We start from the raw sequence: 22,307 nt of genomic DNA, 5'->3' as shown, positions 1-22,307 counted from the left end.
AAAATCATCTTCCTCAGTAAAACTGTTCCATCTTCCAATTTCCCTGTTTCTGGTGATGGTACTACCACCTTCCCAGTCACCCAGGCTTGAAACTTCAGAATCAACTGACTCTGGTATCTCCTCTATTCATCCCAGTCAATGAGCGGCCACGCTCTATTCCTACTTTTCTAACATGTCTCTAATGCTACAATATGTTCTCCATTCAAACTGCCACTAGTTTAGTCTAGGACCTTATCGTCTTCCATGTGGTCTGTTGTAATAATCCTTTTGCTTTACTTGGTCCTTCCCTCTTTCTGTTCCATTCTATACCAAGGAGCAAACTCTAAGGGTCTTCCCCTCTTAGACTAATTCTTTCGGGAAGTCAAACCAGGCCATCTTTTGCCTCAATTCTTACCTAGCCTTTAGTCACTGAATGGATGTTGTCTCAAACAAAGTGACACCTGGGAAAGACCTTAATTTAAAAAGGCTAGGGTCCCCCACTGCATCCAGGGCCATCGCCAGTCTTCTTGACCCATGTCTTTCTCTGGACACTGATGACTGCATAGCCCTGCCTCACTTAAACCCAATTCACTTGCGAGCCAAGACATCACCCTCCTGATATTATTGGTTCTCTTCGAGAATGAAAGACAAACAATAACAAACAACCAAGGAGCTAATACAGAATCTTCTTTATGTTAACTTCTTGCATGCTATTCCTCTGCTGAAAAGCTTTTAGAATAAATACCTATATGTTAAAAGACAAACTTGTGAGCTTAGAATTTATGGCCCTACACAATGTGGCTGCCCCCTGCCTTATACAGTATAATTGTTATTTGCCTTCATAAAATCTATGTTTCTGACAAAACTGTTCTCTGATTTTACCTAGGCATTTCCTACCTCTACAAATTCACATAGGATGTTTACAAGGTCTAGAAAACAAGCCTTCCTCATGTCTGCATGGGGGATTAAAGAATCTCTCTTCAAGAATCAGCTCAAGTATTGTCTCTTCCATGAAGCCTTTCCTGATCCTCCCAGATGACGGTCTTACCTTGCACTTTTCTTTGTCTCTTGTCACAATCTATCTTGCATTATTAAACTTATCTTTGCACATGTTTGATTTTTCTGGTGACCTGAATGTTCCTTGAAGCTAGAGACTCTGGTTTTTCATTTCTGTATCCCTAGTACCTGTCACAGTGCCTTGTGCATAATAAGTGCTGAGTAAGTAGGTGTGTACTGAATTAGACTGAAAAATAAACAGCCTAAAGATCCTTTGGGAAGGAGGGAGGAAGCCTAGAATCTCAGAGCTAACTTGGTGACCTTAGCCAAGTTCCTTCACCCTGTCTGGACTTCTGCTTCCTTACCTCCCAAAAGCAGGACTGGGTGAAGTACAAGTAGTGGGAAAACTTCAATGTTCAGCACAGAGTAAGAGCTTAATAGATGCCCTTTCCTTTGACATGACTTCAGGCAAGTTCTTAAGGAAAAAGTTCCAGGTGGAAGGTAGATTTAAAATAACCAGTCTTTCAGCAGCTGCTATTTGGTGAATTGCAAGCCGGACACAGAGAAAACACCCAGTAAATACCTATCTGGAGAACTCAAGTAGAAGTAGCAGGGTTACAAATCTAGTCAGCTGAAGAAATGTTTTAAAGATGTACTAAAGCATAACTACAAATGATGTGACATTTCTGTGGGCTCTGGCAAACAACAGTAACACCAGATGCATGTATAACCACAAAGAAGGAGATAGCTCAGGTCCAGAGGCCTCATGATTAAATATCTCATCAGCCTCTTGAAAGAGAGGTAGGTGCCAGTCAGTATGTAGACTGAGATAAAGATTTTTAAAAACATGGTTGATGTGGGAATTTGTTCTATTTACTATGCATAGTTATTCAAAGGGTTTTTTCTTTTTTGGGGGGGGTGGTAAGGGAGAGAAAGTAGGTTTTTGTTACTTGAGAAAAAAATTAAAATAAAAAAGGAGAGGTGAGCAAAATCTTTTAGCAGAAGTGAAAACAATGCCAGGTGTTACAAGGAATTACAGACTCAAAGTGTCTTAAAGCTTAAAGGTCCTTAATCCAACTCACACCTAAAGTATATATTTCCTTAAAAAACTATCTGGCACATAGTCATCCAGACTCCACTTCAACTCTAGGGATATGGGACTTAATATTTTACTAAGTAGCTCATTTCATTTCTAGAAAGTTCTTGTTAATTAAACAACAACGATATGATGTCCCCTGGGTGCTGGGCACTGTGGCAGGCAGTAGGGATAAAAATACATACATAAGTCAGTTTTGCCCTCATGGAACTTATGTATTAGTATATATAAATATTCGCACAATAAATTATAAGGTATTTTTGAGGGGGGAAGGGAGAGACTAACAGCTGGAGGATCAAGAAAAGTTTCATGTGGAAGGTGGCTCTTGGGTTTTGACAAGGTGATAAGGGGGAGAGCATTCCAGGCCTAAGTAAAGGCATGGACACAGGAGATGGGACAGCATGATGGCTGGGGGATGAGATGAACAGCATGTAAAGAGGAGGATGTGGAAGAAGGCTAGAAAGGGAGGTTGGAGTCAGGCAGCAAAGGTTTCAACTCACAACAGAAGAGTCTGTGTTTGATCCTCAATGTGAATTGGAGAGGGAAATAGATTTGAGGCAGGGAGAGCAGTGAGGAAGTTACTATGGGAGAGAAGGAATGAGACCCTAAACTAAGGCTGTGGCTTCATGAGTATAGGGAAAATGGTGTGGAGGCAGAACTGACGAGATTTGGCATTTGATTAGATATGTAGGGTGTGGGAGAGTGAAGAATCCAGTAAGACTGAGGTTTTAAACCTATGTGATTAGAAAGACAGTTGTACCCTCAAGAGAAAAATAGGAAGGTCTGCAGAGAGGAGGGATTCTGAAGAAAGATTCTTTTTTAGGACATGCTGAGTCTGAGCTGCCTGAAGGGCATCTAATTAGAAACGTCCAACAGGTAGGTGATATAGGACTGGAGCAGAAGAAAGACTAGGGATATATAATGTATTAGACATAATGACATCTGCATAGTGCTAAAAAAATTCCATGGGAGCTGAGAGTTCAGGGCAGAGATTAGGAATCTATCTATCAGAGGCTCAGCTGCCTGGATGAAAATTAAATCCATGGGAACTGATGAGGTCACAGAGTGAAAGTGTAGAGATAAAAGGGAAGAGGGCCTGGGAGGTAGCCTTGGTGTATACTCACAGTTAAGAGGGTATGTTAACAGTGATGAGACTTGGGTTCATATCTGGTTGCTAATACTTACTAGCTATGTGACTATGGGAAAGTCATCTAACCTTTCTGAGCCACAGGTTCTGCTCTGTAAAAGAGGGATCCTACAGTAGCTAGCTCTCAGGATTGTTGTGAGCACCGAGTGAAATAGTATATGTGAAGTGCTCAGCTAAACCTCAGTGATGTGTAACCATGACTACAATACTACTCTTCTTAAGCTTCAGTCTCCTCATTTGCAAAAAGCAGACAAAAGACATATTTCCTACTTCAAATAACAGTTTTGAGGAAAGTGATTTGTAAACTTTAAAGAGCTACTGAAGCATGAGCTACTGTTAGTGGAATAGTAAATAAGCAGAAGTGAGCAAGGGAGGAGTGAGTGTGGTATCAAGGAGGAGGGACAGGGCCCTCTGAGGGAAGCTGAGAGTGTGTTGTGAGAGGATGATGTCCTTTGGACAGGATGTTAGCTAATAGAAATGGCTTTGTTTCCTTGTTCCACAAGCTTGTCTGATGCTAAGAAGGTGTGCTAGTCCATTTCCGAGTGCCATCCACTACATATACTGTGTTCCTAAGTTACACATGAGTGTGTCCATATAAGATCCTCTATACTATCACACTGTACACTAGGTTGACTAATGCTGAGACAATTTCTGTCTTAACTTTATTTCATGAAATCAGTACCACTTTTGTATTTTGGGTTAAGCCTCAGATTTTTTCACTGTTGCTTGCATATCTTATCTTGGATACCTTGAATGAAGCTGGTAGGCATTAGCAATTAGCACATTCATGCTGGACAACTCTTCCATTTCCAGAACTCTACTCTGCTTACTTGGAACACTGTACATGTTCAGCTGAGAGGAGTGTGTTGATGACAACACCACTTCACTGCTGGTAGAGTGACTTCCCTTTCCGGTGTCCTTTAATCCTGAGAATAAGGCTCTCAAATAACACTGATGAATTGGTAATTGGATGAGCCTTTCTTTGTGAGGTAAGTAATAAGTAGGGTCTTTTCTAACCCCTTTCTTTTCTCTACTGGAGTCAGTAATGCCAAAAGGCAACTGATAAAATATCTGTTAGGACAATAACTTAAATAAAGGAAACATTATTGTAGGAAAAAAAACCCCAACTTTCTTGGGGGACTTAAGATGGCTTAAATGCAAATAAAGACTTACCTTCCTAATGGGGGAGATTTACTAACTTTTTCCCTGGTGGATAACTTCTCTTTTGCTAATTTTTGGCGATTTCTAGGAGAAAATGTTTCTGGGCTGCCAAGTTTGGAAGTGGCACGTGTAGCTGGTTTGCTTGGCTGTTTTCTGAAACAGATTAAAAAAAAAAAACTGTGCTGTAGGTATGAGGGATGAATACAACCTGAAATTCTAAGCCACTTGTGATTGCTTTTGAGAAAGGGAGGTATACTAGGAAGGTGTCAGGGTGCCAGAAATAAAAAAAAGGAAAGCTCTTAAAATCCAAGAGATATGGCTAACTTTGGAAATTTTAAATGCCTAACATAATTGTGAAAAAAGGCTTTAATTCTTCATTAGGCAACAAAACCACACAACATGTATAATACTTTTAAAAATTCACTTGTAAAAAGTGAATCTAAATGAGGCAATTTGGTAGGTATTTTCCACCAAATGAAGAAAAGAAATGGAAGGTCTCATTGCTTTACGGCAATAACAACAACAATAATAAATTCACATTTATAAAATGCTTTAAGAAATTAAATGATTTCAGGGATGAACACTTTAGTGGCTGAGACCTCATAGAATATGCTTAGAAAGGAAATATGGCACAAGAGAAAGGCGAATTTTAATTTCTATTTGTTTATTGTGTAACTTTGGGTAAACCTGAACTTTTTGGTCCAGCTGCCTCTTCTATAAATTGGGGATAAGAAAATATTACTTGACTAAAGTCAAGTGGGCAGTCTAGATGACTTGAATAATGCTTCCTTGCACCAATTAGATCTATGATTCTCTAATAAAGCAAAGCTAGGTATAAATGACTAGCAATGTATAAAATCTAGTTGCAAGGTAAATGGGTGGATTTTAATTTTTGGAGAAAAGGCTAAAACACCTTGTTGCTATTATTATTATTTAACATTTTTGCAGCTGGGTCAACTCCTGCATGGTGTAAACAGAATCTGTGAGGTGAGGTGGTGATTTATTCTAAGTGTTCCTGACATGTGTAATACTGGACCCTGGATGATGGGAATGAAGCATGATCCAAGCTGGAAAAGGTTGTTAACAGCCTGTAGAATCAAGAAAAAAAATGCAAAACACTGTTAAGTCGGGAAGTTGGTTAGAGACTGAGAGTGAAATTATGGATGGAGAAGGTTATACTAAAAGAGCAAAAATAGCACAAATACAAAATGAGGAATTATTGTTGATCAAATACTGATGGCGGTTATAATAGCAAATGAAGCTTTCTCTTTTGTTAGTCTCATCTTGTAAGGGTTCAATTATTAGCTCTATATAGATGATTCTCAAATCTGTTATTGTTCACACAACTCTCTTTTCTGAGTTTCAGACCTGTATTTTCAACTGCCCTCTACACAATTTAGCACGGATATCCCACAGGTACCTCAAATTCAATATGTATAAAGCAGAACTAATTTTTTTTAAACTAAAACCTGTTTTTTCTCCCTTGACTTCCTGTTCTCATCTTCCTAGTTACTCATTTTCAAGCAAACCTCAGTTATCTTTGACTCCTATCACCTTTCCTGAACCCCTTGGCCAAACATGATCCCTTCCCTTGGTTTACTTTGCATAGTACAAGTCTTATGAATATTTATATCCTATTATTGCATTACAATGACTTTTGCACACATCTTATTTTCTCCTCATAGACTATTAGGTCCTGAAGGGCAGGGACCACATCTTACTAACTTCTATTCTCTACAGTGCTCAGCACATTGGCTTCAACAGAGCAGGACTTTACAAATGTTTGCTGAATTTGACGTGAGTCAGCGTTCCTCAGGTGTTAACAAGAATCACTACTGGATTCTGTTCTGGGTTCCACAAAGTAGACAGGACATGGGAAACTTGGAAAGCAATAACTATGATTTCAGGATAAGAAATAAATAGGACAAAAAAAGAATTAAAAGGCTAAAAATTGAAAGCATACACACTATCTTCACAGGATCATAAAAGGAACCTTGAAGACTATCCAGTCAAACCCTTATTTTATAGCTGAGGCCGTGGGCCTCAGTTTCCTCAACTATAAAATAAGAGAGTTGCTGTGATCAGTTCACAGATGGTGAAGCTGTGAATTGGTACAGGCATTATGGAAAGAGAAAATGCAGAGCTGTTGTTCTGTACTAAAGAATAAAAGTTAGTGAATTTAAGTTGTAGCATGAGGGATTTAACTTCAACTCAACAGGTACTGACTGTTTACTATGTGTAAAGCTCTGTGATAGGTACTGAGGGATCTACAAAAACAAATAGGAAAAACAACATGGATAAATAAACATACTTCCATAGTGTGCCTTCCAAGGGCACATGACAGCGAATGAGTAAAATAAGATAGTAAAATGGATGATGAACTAGAAATCCTAATGTAAGAATGCAAATTTGAACTTATAAATATGACTGACAATTGACGGATGAAACTTATAACTGATTGGAATATGTCTATAGAAGGGTGTAACTTACTGAAAAGGAACAGGAGAGGTAGAAAGGGGGTTGGAGCAGCATGACATATCAAAGAGATATAATCTAGTGAAGAAACTGAGGCATGAATAGGGCTTAGCATGTAGGAGAACATTTGAATGAAGATCAATGGAAGCAGAAATGGGAGGGATATTGTCATTAGAGTATAAAACAGACCACCTGAAGAAAAAGAAAGAAAGAAATGATGAGTTTAGGAAATAGATTATAAGCTTGTATCATATAATAGGAATGGGGAACTTCAATTATCTGGACATCTGCTGGAGCCCTCTTTCTGCCAAAACTATAACAACTACTATTTTCATGACTTGGCATAATACTAATTTTATCCTTCAAATGATAGAGGAACCAATGAGGGGAATTTCTATTCTGGACCTGATTTACATGAACATGAAAGAATTGGATGCTGGAATGGAAATAACAGTAACCTTGGTGGGTAGTGAACATTCCACTTTAGAATTTGTGGTACAAGAGGCAAGTACGCCAGGCAAAGTCTGAATTCACCCAATTTGGGCAAAACAGATTTAAAGCACTCAGAGGAAGCTTATGAATATGATCCTATGGACTAAAATTTTACCAAAAAAGTCAGCTCAAGAGAATGGGAACTCTGAAGAATTACATTCTAAAGACACAAAGAGAAAAGTATCTCATTAAAGGGAAATAGGAGAGTTTTCTTAGGAGACAGATGTGGATACAAGAAACTCACTGACCAATCTAGATTTAAAAATAAAAACAAAAATGTTTGGAAGATGGAAGCAGGGACACATAACAGCAAATGAGTAAAAAAATGGTTTTATGTTTAGTATCAGTATCATAAAGCTCAAAATGATCTGGGACTGACAAAGAAATCTAAAATGGATTTAGCTTGGGGGTGGAGCCAAGATGGCAGAGAGAAGTCAGGAAGTTGCCTGAATTCTCCCGTTTTCCCTCAGAAACAGTGCTAAATCAAGCCTCTAAATGGATTGTGGAACAACAGAACCTACAAAAAGACGGAGTGAAACAATTTACCAGCTTAAGATGATTTAGAAGGATTTCAAGAAAGATCTGTCTCACTTCGGTAAAAGGGGAGCGCAGTGCAGAATGCGTCCAGGCAAGCCAGCAGGAGGCTCTTAGTCACAGCACAGGTCAGCAACTGAAGACTCTTGGTCCTGGCTAGGCAGGCCAGTGGCACAGCAAGCCACCTGCGAGGCCTCTAGCCCCAGAACTGAGACAACAATAGGCACAAGTAGGCTGAGCCACCCCAGCTTAGTAAGCAAGCTGCCAGCACCTGAAGCCCCAGCACATAAAACCCATGACCAGGCTCCTGGCTCCCAGCACAATAAGCTTGGGATAGTGCCCCGCTGTGAGCAAAGCTCAACTTTAAAAGCCATGAAATAAGCAAAAAATTAGCAAGAAACAAAAAATAGCCTTGGCCACAGAAAGTTACTATGGTAACAAGGAAGATCAAAACACAAACTCAAAAGAGGACAACATTGTCAAAATGCCTACATGTGAAACATCAAAGAGGAATATGAATTGGTCTCAAGCCTGAAAAGCCTTCTTGGAAAAGCTCAGTAAGGATTTTAAAAGTCAAATAAGAGAAGTAGGAGAAAAACTGGGAAAAGATATGAGAGGTATGCAAGAGAGTCAAAAGCTTGGAAAAGGAAGGACAAAAATTGCCTGAAGAAAACAGCTCCTTAAAAAGCAGAACTGGCCAAATGGAAAAAGAGGTACAAAAGCTAACAGAAGAAAATAATTCCTTACAAATTAGAATTGGGCAAGTGGAAGGTAATGACTCTATGAGACATCAACAATCACTCAAACAAAATCAAAAGAATGAAAAAAACAGAAGAAAATGTAAAATACTTCATTGGAAAAACAACTGACCTGGAAAATAGATCCAGGAGAGATAATTTAAGAATTACTGGACTACCTGAAAGCCATGATCAAAAAAAGAGCTTGGAAAGCACCTTTCAAGAAATTATCAAGGAAAACTGCCCTGATATCCTAGAACTAGAGGGTAAAATAGTCATTGAAAGAATCCACCAATCACCTCCTGAAAGAGATCCCAAAACGAAAATTCCAAAGAATATTGTAGCGAAATTCCAGAGTTATCAGGTCAAGGAGAAAATACTCCAAGCAGCCAGGAAAAAAAAAAACAATTTAAATATCAAGGAGCCACAATCAGGATTACACAGGACTCAGCAGCTTCTACATTAAAAGACTGAAGGGCTTGGAATATGATATTCTGGAAGGCAAAGGAGCTTGGATTATAACTAAGAATCAACTACCCAGCAAAACCGAGCAAAATCTTTCAGGGGAAAAGATGGACATTCAATGAAATAGGGGGCTTTCAAACTTTCCTGATGAAAAGACCAGAGCTGAACTAAAAATTAATCTTCATATACAAGATTCAAGAGAAGCATAAAAAAGTAAACAGGCAAGAAAAAAAAAAAACCAAACAAAAATCATGTTATTCAAAAAGGTTAAACTGTTTATATCTCTACACCAGAAGATGATACTTGTAATTCTTGAGAATTATTATCTGTTAGGGCAGTTAAAAGGGACATATATAGACAGAGGGTGTGGGTATAAGTTGACCTTGATACAATGACATAAAAAAAATTAAGGAGTGAAAAAAAGGATTGAGATCAGAGAAAAGGAAAGGGGGAGGCAGAATAAGGTAAATTATTATCACATGAAGAGGTACAAAAGACCTATTACAGTAGAGGTAAAGAATGGAGTGGGGTGAGCATTGTTTGAACCTTATTCTCATCAGATTCCACTCAAAGATGGAATAACACACAATCAGTTGGGTATAGAAATCAATTTTATCCTATAAAGAGGTAGGAGGGGAAAGGGGAAAGAAAAGGGGGGGGGGATGGATAGAAGGGAAGGCAGAAGTAGGAGGGGAAAGAAAAGGGAAGGGGGATGATAGAGGGGAGGGAGGTGGTGGTCAGAAGCAAAACACTGGTGAGGAGGTACAGGGTAAAAGGAAAGAGAAAAGTATAAATGAAGGGAATATAGGATGGAGGGAAATACACAGTCAGTAATCATAACTGTGAACATGAAAGGCATGAACTATCCCATAAAATGGAAGTGGACAGCAAATGGATTAAAAAACCAGACTCCTACAGTATGTTGTTTACAAGAAACACACTTGAAGCAGAGAGATAAACAGAGCAAAGGTAAAAGGCTGGAGCAGAATATATTATGCTTCAGCTGAAGTAAAAAAAAAAAACAGGGGTAGCAATCCTGATCTCAGACAAAAGAAAAGCAAAAATAGATCTAATTAAAAGAGATAAGGAAGGAAACTACATCTTGCCAAAAGGTACGAAAGACAATGAAGCAATATCGATACTAAAATTATATGCACCAAATGGTGTAGCACCTAAATTCACTTAGAGGAGAAGGTGAGTGAGTTATAGGAAGAAGTAGACAGCAAAACTGTACTAGTGGGGGATCTCAACCTCCCCTTCTCAGAACTAGATAAATCTAACCACAAAATAAACAAGAAGTGAAGGAGGAGGCTAAAATTTTAGAAAAGTTAAATATGATAGATCTCTGGACAAAACTGAATAGGGACAGAAAGGAATGTATCTTTTTCTCAGCAGTGCATGGTACCTACACAAAAACTGACCATGTGTTAGGGCATTAAAAACCTCATAATCCAAAGCAGAAAGGCAGAAATATTAAATGCAACTTTTTCATATCATGATGCAATAAAAATTATGTGTAATAAAGGGCCATGGAAAGATGGACTAAAAATTAAATTTGGAAATTAATAATCTAATCCTAAAGAACGAGTGAGTCAAACAACAAATCATAGAAACAATCAATAATTTCATAAAAGAGAACAACAATAAGGCAACATATGAAAGCTTATGGGATATAGCCAAAGCATTTCTTAGGGGATATTTTATATCTCTAAATGCTTAAAGGTCAAATCATTGAACTGAGCATGCAGTAGAAAAAGAACAAATTAAAAATCTTCAATTAAATACCACATTAGAAATTCTAAAAATCAAAGGAGGGATGAATAAAATTGAAAGTAGGAAATCTATTGAGCTAATAAGTAAAACTAAGAGATGGTTTTATAAAAAAAAAAACCCAATAAAATAGATAAAGTTTTGGTTAATTTGATTAAAAAATGACAGACACAAAATTACCAGTATCAAAAATGAAAAGGATGGCACATTCACCACCAATGAAGGGAAAAGTTAAGCAATAATTAGGAGCTATTTTGTACCACTGTATGTCAAAAAATCTCAAAATCTAAGTGAAACTGATGAATATTTAAGAAAATATAAATTGCCCCAATTAGCAGAACAGGAAATAAAATACTTAAATAAACCCATTTTAGAAAAAGAAATTGAAAAACTGAGTAAGTGATCAATGAACTACCTAAGAAAAAATCTCCAGGAAAATTACAAGTGAATTCTACCAAATATTTAAAGAACAATTCATTCTAATACTATAAAAACTGTTAGGAAAAATAGGTGAAGAAGGAGTCCTACCAAATTCCTTTTATGATGCAAATATGATGCTGATACCTAAATCAGGAAGAACCAAAACAGATAAGGAAAATTATAGACCAATGTTCCTAATGAATATTGATGCAAAAACTTTAAATACAATATTAGCAAAGAGATTACAGTAATTTATAATGAGGATAATGGACTATGACTAGGTGGGATTTATACCAAGAATGCAGGGCCGGTTTAATATGAGGAAAACTATAAGCATAACTGACCATATCAATAACAAATCTAACAGAAATCATATGATCTCAACAGATGCAAAAAAAAGCTTTTGATAAAATACAGCACGTATTCTTATGAAAAACACTGGAGAGCAGAGGAATAAATGGAGTTTTCCTTAAAATGGTAAGTAGTATCTATCTAAAATCATCAGCAAGCATTACATGTAATGGGGAAAAGGTAGAAGAATTCCCAATAAGATCAGGTGTGAAAGAAGGATGCGTATTATCACCAGTATTATTCAATATTGTACTAGAAATGTTAGCTTTGGCAGTAAGAGAAGAAAGAGATCAGAGGAATCAGAATAGGCAAAGAAGAAACTGAGTTGTTACTCTTTGCAGATGATGTGATGGTATATTTAGAGAATACTAGAGAATCAACTAAAAAATTACTTGAAATATTGAACTTTAGCAAAGGAACAGGATATAAAATAAACCCATGTAAATCATCAGCTTGTCTATATAATACTAACAAAGCCCAGCAGCGAGAGACAGAAAGAGAAATTCCATTTAAAATAACTGCAGACAATATAAAATATTTGGGATTCTATCTTTCAAGACAAACTTAGGAACTATATGAACAAAATTTAAAAAATACTTTTCACACAAATAAAATGAGATCTAAACATATAGAGAACATTATAAAATGCAAAATAAGATAGATTTGATTTACATTAAATTAAAAAGTTTTTGTACAAAGACAATGCAACCAAGACTAGAAAGAAAGCAGAAAGCTAGGAAACAATTTTTACAGCCAGTGTTTCTGATAAAGGCCTGATTTCTCAAATATATAGAGAACCGAGTCAAACTGAAAAGGGCACAGGTCATTCCCCAGCTGATAAATGGTCAAAGGATATTGAATAGGCAGTTTTCAGATGAAGAAATTAAGCTATCTATATGAAAAAAATGCTCTAAATCACCATTGATTAGAGAAATGCAAATTAAAACAATTCTGACCTACCACCCAACACTTATCAAATCGGCTAATATGGCAGAAAAGGAAAATGATAAATGCTGGAGAAAATGTGGGAAAATTGGGACACTAATGCATTGTTGGTGGAGTTGTGAACTGATCTAACCATTCTGGAGAAATGTCTAAGGACTATAAAACTGTGCATACCCTTTGATCCAGCAATACCACTACTGTATCCCAAAGAGATCATAAAAAATGGAAAAGGACCTACATGCACAAATATATTTATAGCAGCTCTTTTTGTGGTGGTAAAAAGTTGGAAATTGAGGAGATGCCCATCAATTGGGAAATGGCTGAATAAGTACTGGTATATGAATGTAATGGAATACTATTGTTCTACAAGAAATGGTGAGCAGGTAGACTTCAGAAAAACCCGGAAAGAGTTGCATGAACTGATGCTGAGTGAAATGAGCAGAACCAGGAGAACACTGTACACAAGAACAGCAACACTGTGCAATGACCAACTTTGTTAGACTTAGCTCTTCTCAGCAAATACAGTGATTTAAGACAATTCCAAAAGATTCATGATGGAAAATGCTATCCACGTCCATAAAAAGAACTATGGAGTCTGAATGCAGATTGAAGCATACTATTTTCACTTTTTCTTCCTCTTCCTGGTTTTTCCCTTTTGTTCTGATTCTTCTTTCACAACTTGACTAAGGTGGAAATGTTTAATATTATTGTACATGTATAACTTTTATCAAATTGTTTGCCTTCTTGAGGAAGAGGGAGAGGAAGGAGAAAAAATTTGGAATTCAAAATATTACAAAAGTGAATTGTGAAAACTATGTTGGAAAAAATAAAATACTACTAAGTGGGGAAAAAAGGAAAAAATAAAAAATAAAATGGATTTTAAAAAGTGAAATTGGGATAAAGAGGAAAATCAAAGTAAGCTTGAGGGCAGGGCCTATTTTTGTCTTTGAATTCCCAATATCCAACAGTTCCTGGCATGTAATAAGCATAGACATGCTAACAGACTGATTAATCAAAGAAGGGATGGGACTTCTCTTTGGAATGGATAGAATGGTAAGTGACAAGAGAAGGTAAAGCTGCTCAATTTTAATTTTGTTTCTGTTTTGTCTGCTAAGGATATAGAATGGCAAAGACAGAACTCAAATGGCTAACAGGCAGCTAATACCAAGAATATAATTAGAGGGAAGCCTCGAGTTCAAGTCATCAGTGATTAAACACTTTTTTAATTTTATTTTTTTCAAAGTATTTATTTTCTTTTCTTCCCAGCACCCTTTCCCCACTGGGTGGGAAAGAAAGAAAAACATAATCTTTGCAACAAATATATATAATAAAACAAGACAAATTCCCACATTGGTCAGCAGTGATTTTTGAGAGATGGTCAATGATTTCTGAAATATCACAGAGAAGGAGAGAGGTGGACAGAACTTGGAAAAGGTAAATGTGTCACTGATTTTCAAGATTCCGACTCTTTTATTTGCCCTGCTCAGGTCATATGTAGAATACTACAGTTAGTTCTGGGAGCCACATTTTAAGGACATTGAAGAGTACTGAAAAGAAGGTAACTAGGATGGCTTAGGGGCAGCTAGGTGGCACAGTGAGTAGAGCATCGGCCCTGGAGTCAGGAAGACCTGAGTTCAAATCCAGCCTCAGACACTTGACACATGTACTAGCTGTGTGACCTTGGGCAAGTCACTTAACCCCAATTGCCCTGACCAAAAAAAAAAAAAGAGAGAGAGAGAGAGAGAAAACACAAGCCTGTAAATCCAAAACCGAATAAGCTCAGACTATAATGCTAAGTCTCATCTGTCTCCAATAAAAATATGGTAAAATAAAAAATAATATTTCTTTAAAAAAAAAAAAACTAGGAGCTTAAAGGGCCTTCGGATCAGAACATCTGAGGATTAGCTGAAGGAATTGGAGATATTTAATCTGAAGAAGAGGTGGACAAAGGAAGTATATTTGAAGGGGTGTCAAAAGGAAGAGGGATTAGATTTGTTTCATTTGGATGCACAGGACAGAACTAGGAGCAATGGGTACAAGTTGGAAAGAAGAATATTTTGGCTTGATATAAGAAAAACCTTTCCAGCAATGAGAGTAATGCAAAAGAGGAATGCACTACTTCAGGAAGTAGGTTCCTCCTCACTTAAGGTCTTCGACAGGTCTGGTATATTGTTCAGATACAAGCGCACTAGAAAGCCAATGAAATTCCTTTCCATTCTAAAAGTCTATGGGAAAACTTATGATGAAATTATTTCAACAGTCTAGGCAAAATAGTGCTGAGGGCATGTAAGTACGGTGGTAGAAGAAGCATGAAGAGATGAAGTGACATGATAGGAGAGGGGTTGTAGGACTTGGTAAACTAGCTGTTTACAAGATCTGGGTGAAAGGGAAGAGTCAGAGAATATAACTACATTTTGAACATGGACACGAGATGATGGAAAGTTAGTGAGGCCTGGATAATAAGAAACAGATCATATCAAGATGAAAAGGGTGGTCTATAGTGTCAAATGCTATGCAGAGGTCAAGGAGGACAAGGGCAGAAAAAAGATCACTGGATTTAGTGATAAAGACATCATTAATGACCATGGTGAGTCAGTTAGTTAATAAACATTTATTAAGCACTTGCTATGTGCCGGGCACTGTACTAGGAGCTGGAAATACAAAGAAAGGCAAAAGACAATCCCTCCCTTTGAGGAGCGCACAATCTAATGGGGAAGATAAAGGCAAACAACTATGTACAAACAAGCTATATAAAGAGTAAATAGGAATAATCAATAGCTGTTTTAGTACAATAGTGGGCATGAATGCAAGATTTTAAGGTATTTAAAGGATGAGTAGGCAGAGAGGAAGTAGAGACAAAGAGTGTAGTTCTTTTTCTTGAAGTATGGCACAGAAAGGGAAGAAGAGATAGAAAGAGTTAAGACAACAGCTTAAGAGGGTGGCAAAAAGACATGGGCATGTCTGTAGGGTGAGGAAGGGGCCAGCAGAGATGGAAAGAATAAAGGTTTAACAAACTCTCAAACACACTGATGGAGTAATGTCATGGATAAGAAAGGTAAGGATGGACTAAATCCACAAAAAGGGGATCCTTTATAAGGAAGTGAGGTGGCAGGATATAGAGTTGGAGACTCAAAGAGAACAGAGGTTTAGAATAGCCACTGTATGGAGTGTGCTAGAAAGCCAATAAAAGATTCATTTTAAAAGGATATAATGAGTAATTTAGAACCCAAGAAAATCCTTCAAAAAACAAATGTCAACTATATCTTTAGTTGTTCAAAGGTGGGATGAGCTACCGTGGAAAATAGTGGACTTCTCCCTACTAGAGACCTAACTTTACGTGAATGCTGAAGGAACACTCACCAAAGGGGATTATAGTTTAGGTAAAGATGAGATCACCTGGCTTTTGAAATCCCTTTCACCTTATGACATGCTTTGTAATAGACCATTACCTCTGAGCTTCTAATCTTGTAGCTGATCTAGTTGTGGCTCTTGAATACTTTTCATCCTCATCTTCTTCCTCCTCCTCTTCTTCCTCCTCAGACTCTTGGTCTTTCTTGTCCTCAACTGCTTCAGACATTGATTTCTGACGTTTTCTTTCTGGTTCTGATGTTTCTGGTTGGACAGAATTTCAACTGTTGTTCTATACAATTCCCAAGTGATACAGTCACTTAAGTTTTAGAAGGACAACTCAGAAAGGGACTTGGAAGCAAAAGAAGTGGTTTTCCACTTCCTTTTTGTTTTAGTATTTGCAATTTGCACTTGTTTAACAATCTCTCAAACACATTTGAGATAGTTTACTTATGTAGTTCACAGCCAGAATTCATAGAAAATTCAGTTGTACTCAGAAAAGCATCTGGAATATACCAATTTTGACATGGGATTATAGCAATTTGCACTATTTATCTAATATTAATACAAGCTGTGAAGTTTTGGGTTTTTTCCCTCAATGAAGAAAAATACAAATAAAAACTGATTTTAAAATGATGAAATAATCTGTATCCAAGCACATCAAAACACAATCTTCAACCAGTTAAGACCAATTCTTTTGAATCATACCAATTTCTTCTGATCCTGTGAAAGAACGCTTAGGCTTTCTTCCTCTGCGACGCATAATTGCTACCATTTTCTCTTTTCTGTTGTCCTAAGTGCAATCAAATCAAAATGGGATCGAAGTTCAGAAGGAATCCCAATTTTCACTTAAGATACACATTTGTAAAAGAAAAATGATAAAATAATAAACACTTACATTGGCTAAATTCACCTCTTCACTTACTATCTCTTTATTAGAGTCATCTTTAAGAGAAGCAAAGAAATTAATGCATTAATATTTCATTATTTCAAATTTGTTTAAGCACTAGCTCTCATGAAAACACTAATTATTCTGTAAAGACCTAGCAAGGTAGTGTTAATAAAAAATATGCACAGTCTCGCTGTTTTTAATAATGAAGTTTTGGCTCCTCTTACAAGGGAAATGTTCAAGATTAAAACCAGACACTATAATACAGAAAGAGCCCACAAAATAAAAACAGGTTTCCCATTCATTTCAAAGAGAAATGCTAAAGAAACATACCCATTTGAATCTTCACTTTGTCCCTCGGTGGAGAATGTTGTATCTAAAAAGGCAGGAAACCCATTAAATTAGCAAATTCTAATAAAATCACATAGAGACTAGAAAACTAAAGGTTGATTCAATGACTTCATCATGAATATTCTTAAAGGCCAATAAGGCTTAAAAGTTTTCACCATGCATTTCACATGACACATCTTTACTAAATGTTGACTAGATGAATGTTTTCTGACTGCCTATAAAGAAACATTTCTAATTTCTCTCACTGGTTAGACGTGCCAGATGTCTACTGTACAGAATAGACTGACAAGTTTACATACAAATGCGGAGAACTGCCTGAATCCATGAAAAAAATCACAAGTGATAAAAACTCAAGAGTTCTGATCCATCTTTGACAAACTGATAGAATCAGCATGCATGTGAACCATAGCCTGTGCCTGCTGATTGCAGTGGCACATGAGGAGTGGAAGAAGTAATGACAAGAGATGGCCTGTCTGCTGTCTGGGTTAGTAAGTACAGTATAGACAAAAAATGAAATGGTCTTTTACTAAATCAGGACTAACAGGATATTTCCATGGAGAGAAGTAACAACCACCACCATATACAGGGCACCGTTAGGCCCTGACAGAGATACTAAGTTTAGATAAGAATGGTCTCTAACCTCAAAAAAGCTTATGGTCTAACAAGGGAATGTTTAACACAATGTGGCGAATAGATCAGAGTACGAAAGAGAAAAGCTATAAGAAGGTTGAGGGGAAAGGTATTATTAACAACATTCTAGAAGAAATTGCAGCATAAATATCTGTTGCATTGAACCAAACATAGCTTTGCTTCCAGAAATCCCTAATCTGAGTTCCAGTGCTTGAGTAGTAGAGAAAACAAATTAATATTGACTCAATATTTTGAAAATAATGACTTAAATAGGGCTGGACATAGAATTGGCTATATAAGGAAATCTTTTAGGTATTTCAGGATCAAATGAAATAAGAGATAATAAATGTTTTGATGTTTCAATTGTTACACAAATATAAATTATTTATAAACACTCTTTGATGATATATACCAAACTAGATACAGCATATCAAAACCTAAATTTAAGGTCTGATTATATATTAAAACTGCTTAACACAGTATAAGAAACCATTAGCTTAAAACCTAACTTAATAAAAAAGTAGTATTTTTCTTTTATTCTAGAATAACAAATTTTAATGTGAAATGGAGCTTAGAGGTTATCTGGTCAAATCCCATCATTTTACAAGCAGGGGAATTGAGTCCCAGAGAAATGAAGTGATTTGGTTAAGATCAACTAGCTAGTAAATGGAAGAACTATGAATAAACATAATAATCAAGTGCTCTTTGTACTAAAACATGCTGTGTTTTAGTACAAATTTCTGTGTAAAGAAAATTTACAGAGACTGGGCAGGGGTGGAGACAAGATGGCAGCTGGAAAGCAGGAACTTGCTTAAGTTCTCCCCCAGGTCCCTCCAAACACCTGTAAAAAATGGCTCTCAACAAATTCTAGAGCTGCAGAACCCACGAAATAGCAGAAGGAAGCAGGGCTCCATCCCAGGAAAGCCTGGGTGGTCACTGGGAAGGGTCTATCACACAGAGCTGGAAGTGGAGCTGAGCGCAGCTCAGAGTGGGCCACGCCAGGACCAACCAGACCGGGAACCAGGTGGAACAGGCGGTAGGACCCTGAATCATTGAGCTGTGGCAGTTACCAGATTTCTCAACCCACAAATGCCAAAGACAACAGAGCAGGTTAGTGGGAAAAACTGCTGCATCCAACTGAAAGGAGTGTGTGGTCGGCCCCAGTCCCAGGGGCGCCGAAGTAGTATAGCTCTGGGGCTGCATCCAGAGCTCCAGCTGAGGTTGCTTCCAGCCCCAGGCCCACCTGGTGGCAGGAATTAAGTGGCGGATCAAAGCAGGAGTGCAGAGCCTGCTTGGATCTGAGTCGCAGTCTGGGTTGGCGGTTCTTGGGGGAGGAGGAGCGCTGGTGTGGAATAGCTTGCTGTGTAGAAATAGCTCTGAAAACAGCAGTGCAGAGCCTCAAGCTTGGGACAAAGTACTCTACTTTACAGGCAGTCATACCCCAATGAAAAACTCAAGGGTCAAGTAAGTTGGCTGGGAACATGGCCAGGCAGGAGATTCAGTCTCAGACTTTAGAATCTTTCTTTGGTGACAAAGAAGACCAAAACATACAGCTAGAAGAAGTCAACAAAGTCAAAGAGCCTACGTCAAAAGCCTCCAAGAAAAATATGAATTGGTCTCAGGCCATGGAAAAGCTCAAAAAGGATTTGGAAAAGCAAGTAAGAGAAATAGAGGAAAAATTGGGAAGAGAAATGAGAGTAATGCAAGAAAATCATGAAAAACACTTGTTAAAGGAGACTCAAAAAAATACTGAAGAAAACAACACCTTAAAAAATAGACTAACTTAAATGGCAAAAGAGCTCCAAAGAGCCAATGAGGAGAACAATGCCTTGAAAAGCAGAATTAGCCAAATGGAAAAGGAGGTCCAAAAGATCACTGAAGAAAATACTACCTTAAAAATTAGATTGGAACAAGTGGAAACTAGTGACTTTATGAGAAATCAAGATTTCATAAAACAGAACCAAAGGAATGAAAAAATGGAAGACAATGTGAAATATCTCATTGGAAAAACCACTGACCTGGACAATAGATCCAGGAGAGAGAATTTAAAAATTATTGGACTACCTGAAAGCCATGATCAAAAAAAGAGCCTAGACACCATCTTTTAAGAAATTATCAAGGAAAACTGCCCTGATATTCTAGAGCCAGAGGGTAAAATAGAAATTGAAAGAATCCACCAATTGCCTCCTCAAAAAAATCCCAAAAAGAAAACTCCCAGGAATATTGTTGCCAAATTCCAGAGCTCCCAGATCAAGGAGAAAATACTGAAAGCAGCCAGAAACAAACAATTTGAGGATTGTGGAAACACAACCAGGATAACACAAGATCTAGCAGCTTTTACATTAAGGGATCGAAGGGCTTGGAATATGATATTCCGGAGGTCAAAGGAGTTAGAATTAAAACCAAGAATCACCTACCCAGCAAAACTGAGTATCATGCTCCAAGGAAAAATATGGACTTTCAATAAAACAGAGGACTTTCAAGCTCTCTCAATGAAAAGACCAGAGCTGAATAGAAAATTTGACTTTCAAACACAAGAATCAAGAGAAGCAAGAAGAGGTAAACCAGGAGAAATCATAAGGGACTTACTAAAGTGGAAGTTTTATTTACATGGAAAGATGATGTGTGTAATTCATGAGACCTTTCTCAGTATTAGGGTAGTCGAAGGGAATATACATATACATAGACAGAGGGCACAGGGTGAGTTGAATATGAAGGGATGATATCTAAAAAAATAAATTTAAATTAAGGGATGAGAGAGGAATATATTGAGAGAGGGAGAGATGAAATGGGGTAAATTATCTCACATAAAAATGGCAAGAAAAAGCAGTTCTGTTGGAAGGGAAGAGGGGGCAGGTGAAGGGGAATGAGTGAATCTTGCTCTCACTGGATTGGACTTGAGGAGGGAATAACATACACACTCAATTGGGTATCTTACCTCACATGAAAGTACGGGGAAGGGGATAAAAAAAGGGGGGGACGATAAAGGGAGGGCAGAAGAAGTAATCAAAAGCAAACACTTTTCATAAGGGTCAGGGTCAAGGGAGAAAACTAAATAAAGGGGAACAGGATAGGAGGGAGGGAAATAAAGTTAGTCTTTCACAACATGACTATTTATGGGAGTGTTTTGCAGATGATACATGTGTGGCCTGTGCTGAATTGCTTGCCTTCTTAGGGAGAGTGGGTGGGGAGGAAAGAGGGGAGAGAGTTTGGAACTCAGTTTTAAAAGCAGATGCTCAAAAAAAAGAGTTGTTTTTGCATGCAACTGGGAAATAAGATATATAGGCAATGGGGCATAGAAATCTATCTTGCCCTACAAGTAAGGGGAAAGGGATGGGGAGGAGGGAGAGGGGGGTGATAGAAGGGAGGGCTGAATGGGGAACGGGGCAATCAGAATATATGCCATCTTGGAGTGGGGGGGAGGGTAGAAATAGGGAGAAAATTTGTAACTCAGAATCTTGTGAAAATCAATGCTGAAAACTAAAAAAATATCAAATAATAAAGTATGGACTTCAAAAAAAAAAAAGAAATTTACAAAGGATATGAAAGCCATTAGATCCTGAGGAATAATAATAAATATCGTTGTTTTCATGTAGGAAACAATTAGAACTAAAAATTTTATATGAATTATCATCATCCAATTCTGTTAGCTCAGAACAGTCAAGAGAATGCCTTTTCACAGTCATGAGGGTTCATCTGGAATTTTTTCATTTTAACTGAGGGACACGGTTTCAATCAAATTTTTTGGTTTAAAATTGTGATTTCACTGGAATAGCTAGTAAAGAAAATCCCTAAACCAATGCAGATCAGCAACTATTTTGCAAATTACACTATGAAATGGTTACCTGGGGACACTAAGGTTAAGTACCTTGCTCAGGGTCATATAGTTAGTCTGGATGGGATAGTACTTGAACCAAGAACTTTCTGACTCTGAAGCTAGCCCTCAATTTGGTAATGCAAAACATTTGTATTGTAGCATACTTATTTGAAGGGAAGAAATATGTTAATTATTGGAAGCCAGGTTTTTGGTTTTTTTTCCAAGAGGGAAGTTGGTAAGGAGGAAAAACTTATACTTACAGCATCAGTGTCTGTTTTGGAGTCCTCTTCTAAAAAATAAAAAGAATTGAAAGCTAATTTAGAAAATCAATTTGAATCATTCTATGTCTGATTAAAAACATAACAAGTAATTTAACTGTTGTTTTTTTAAATTAGTACTTACTAATTTTTACTGTTGCTTCTACAGGGTATTTACGAGGTCTTCCTCTTTTCCTTTTAATTATTACAGGATGGTCTTCCTAAGGGAGGAATAAAAAAAGTTTATAGTAATACTATCAAAGTAATTTTTTCTAACTACCTACCCCCTGCTACTTAGATATTGAAAAAGAAAATGATGGGAAGGACTGATCTAAGAGGATAAAAAGCACTTGTAGGGTCTTTTATATATCCAAATTTTGACTTTAGCCCAAGTGAGTTATGAACAAAATTTATAATCTACTACTAAACAAAGGGCCACTCTTACAG

At 37.3% G+C, this 22,307-nt stretch overlaps 1 protein-coding gene across 1 annotated transcript in view; it reads right to left on the bottom strand.

Moving 5' to 3' along the window:
- Positions 1-22,307, bottom strand: part of BOD1L1 (biorientation of chromosomes in cell division 1 like 1) — a 92,302-nt gene that overhangs the window by 4,483 nt on the left and 65,512 nt on the right. The window contains exons 20-26 of the mRNA XM_036765071.1: positions 22,006-22,081; positions 21,864-21,892; positions 17,139-17,181; positions 16,815-16,861; positions 16,625-16,709; positions 16,018-16,180; positions 4,392-4,532 (exon numbers count right to left, since the gene is read on the bottom strand). Coding sequence (XP_036620966.1) covers positions 4,392-4,532; positions 16,018-16,180; positions 16,625-16,709; positions 16,815-16,861; positions 17,139-17,181; positions 21,864-21,892; positions 22,006-22,081 — 584 coding nt within the window. The remainder of the gene's footprint in view (positions 1-4,391; positions 4,533-16,017; positions 16,181-16,624; positions 16,710-16,814; positions 16,862-17,138; positions 17,182-21,863; positions 21,893-22,005; positions 22,082-22,307) is intronic.

The sequence above is a fragment of the Trichosurus vulpecula genome, chromosome 6 (assembly GCF_011100635.1).
Source record: "Trichosurus vulpecula isolate mTriVul1 chromosome 6, mTriVul1.pri, whole genome shotgun sequence".
Lineage (NCBI taxonomy): Eukaryota > Metazoa > Chordata > Mammalia > Diprotodontia > Phalangeridae > Trichosurus > Trichosurus vulpecula.
This window is presented reverse-complemented; position numbering and strand designations above follow the sequence as displayed.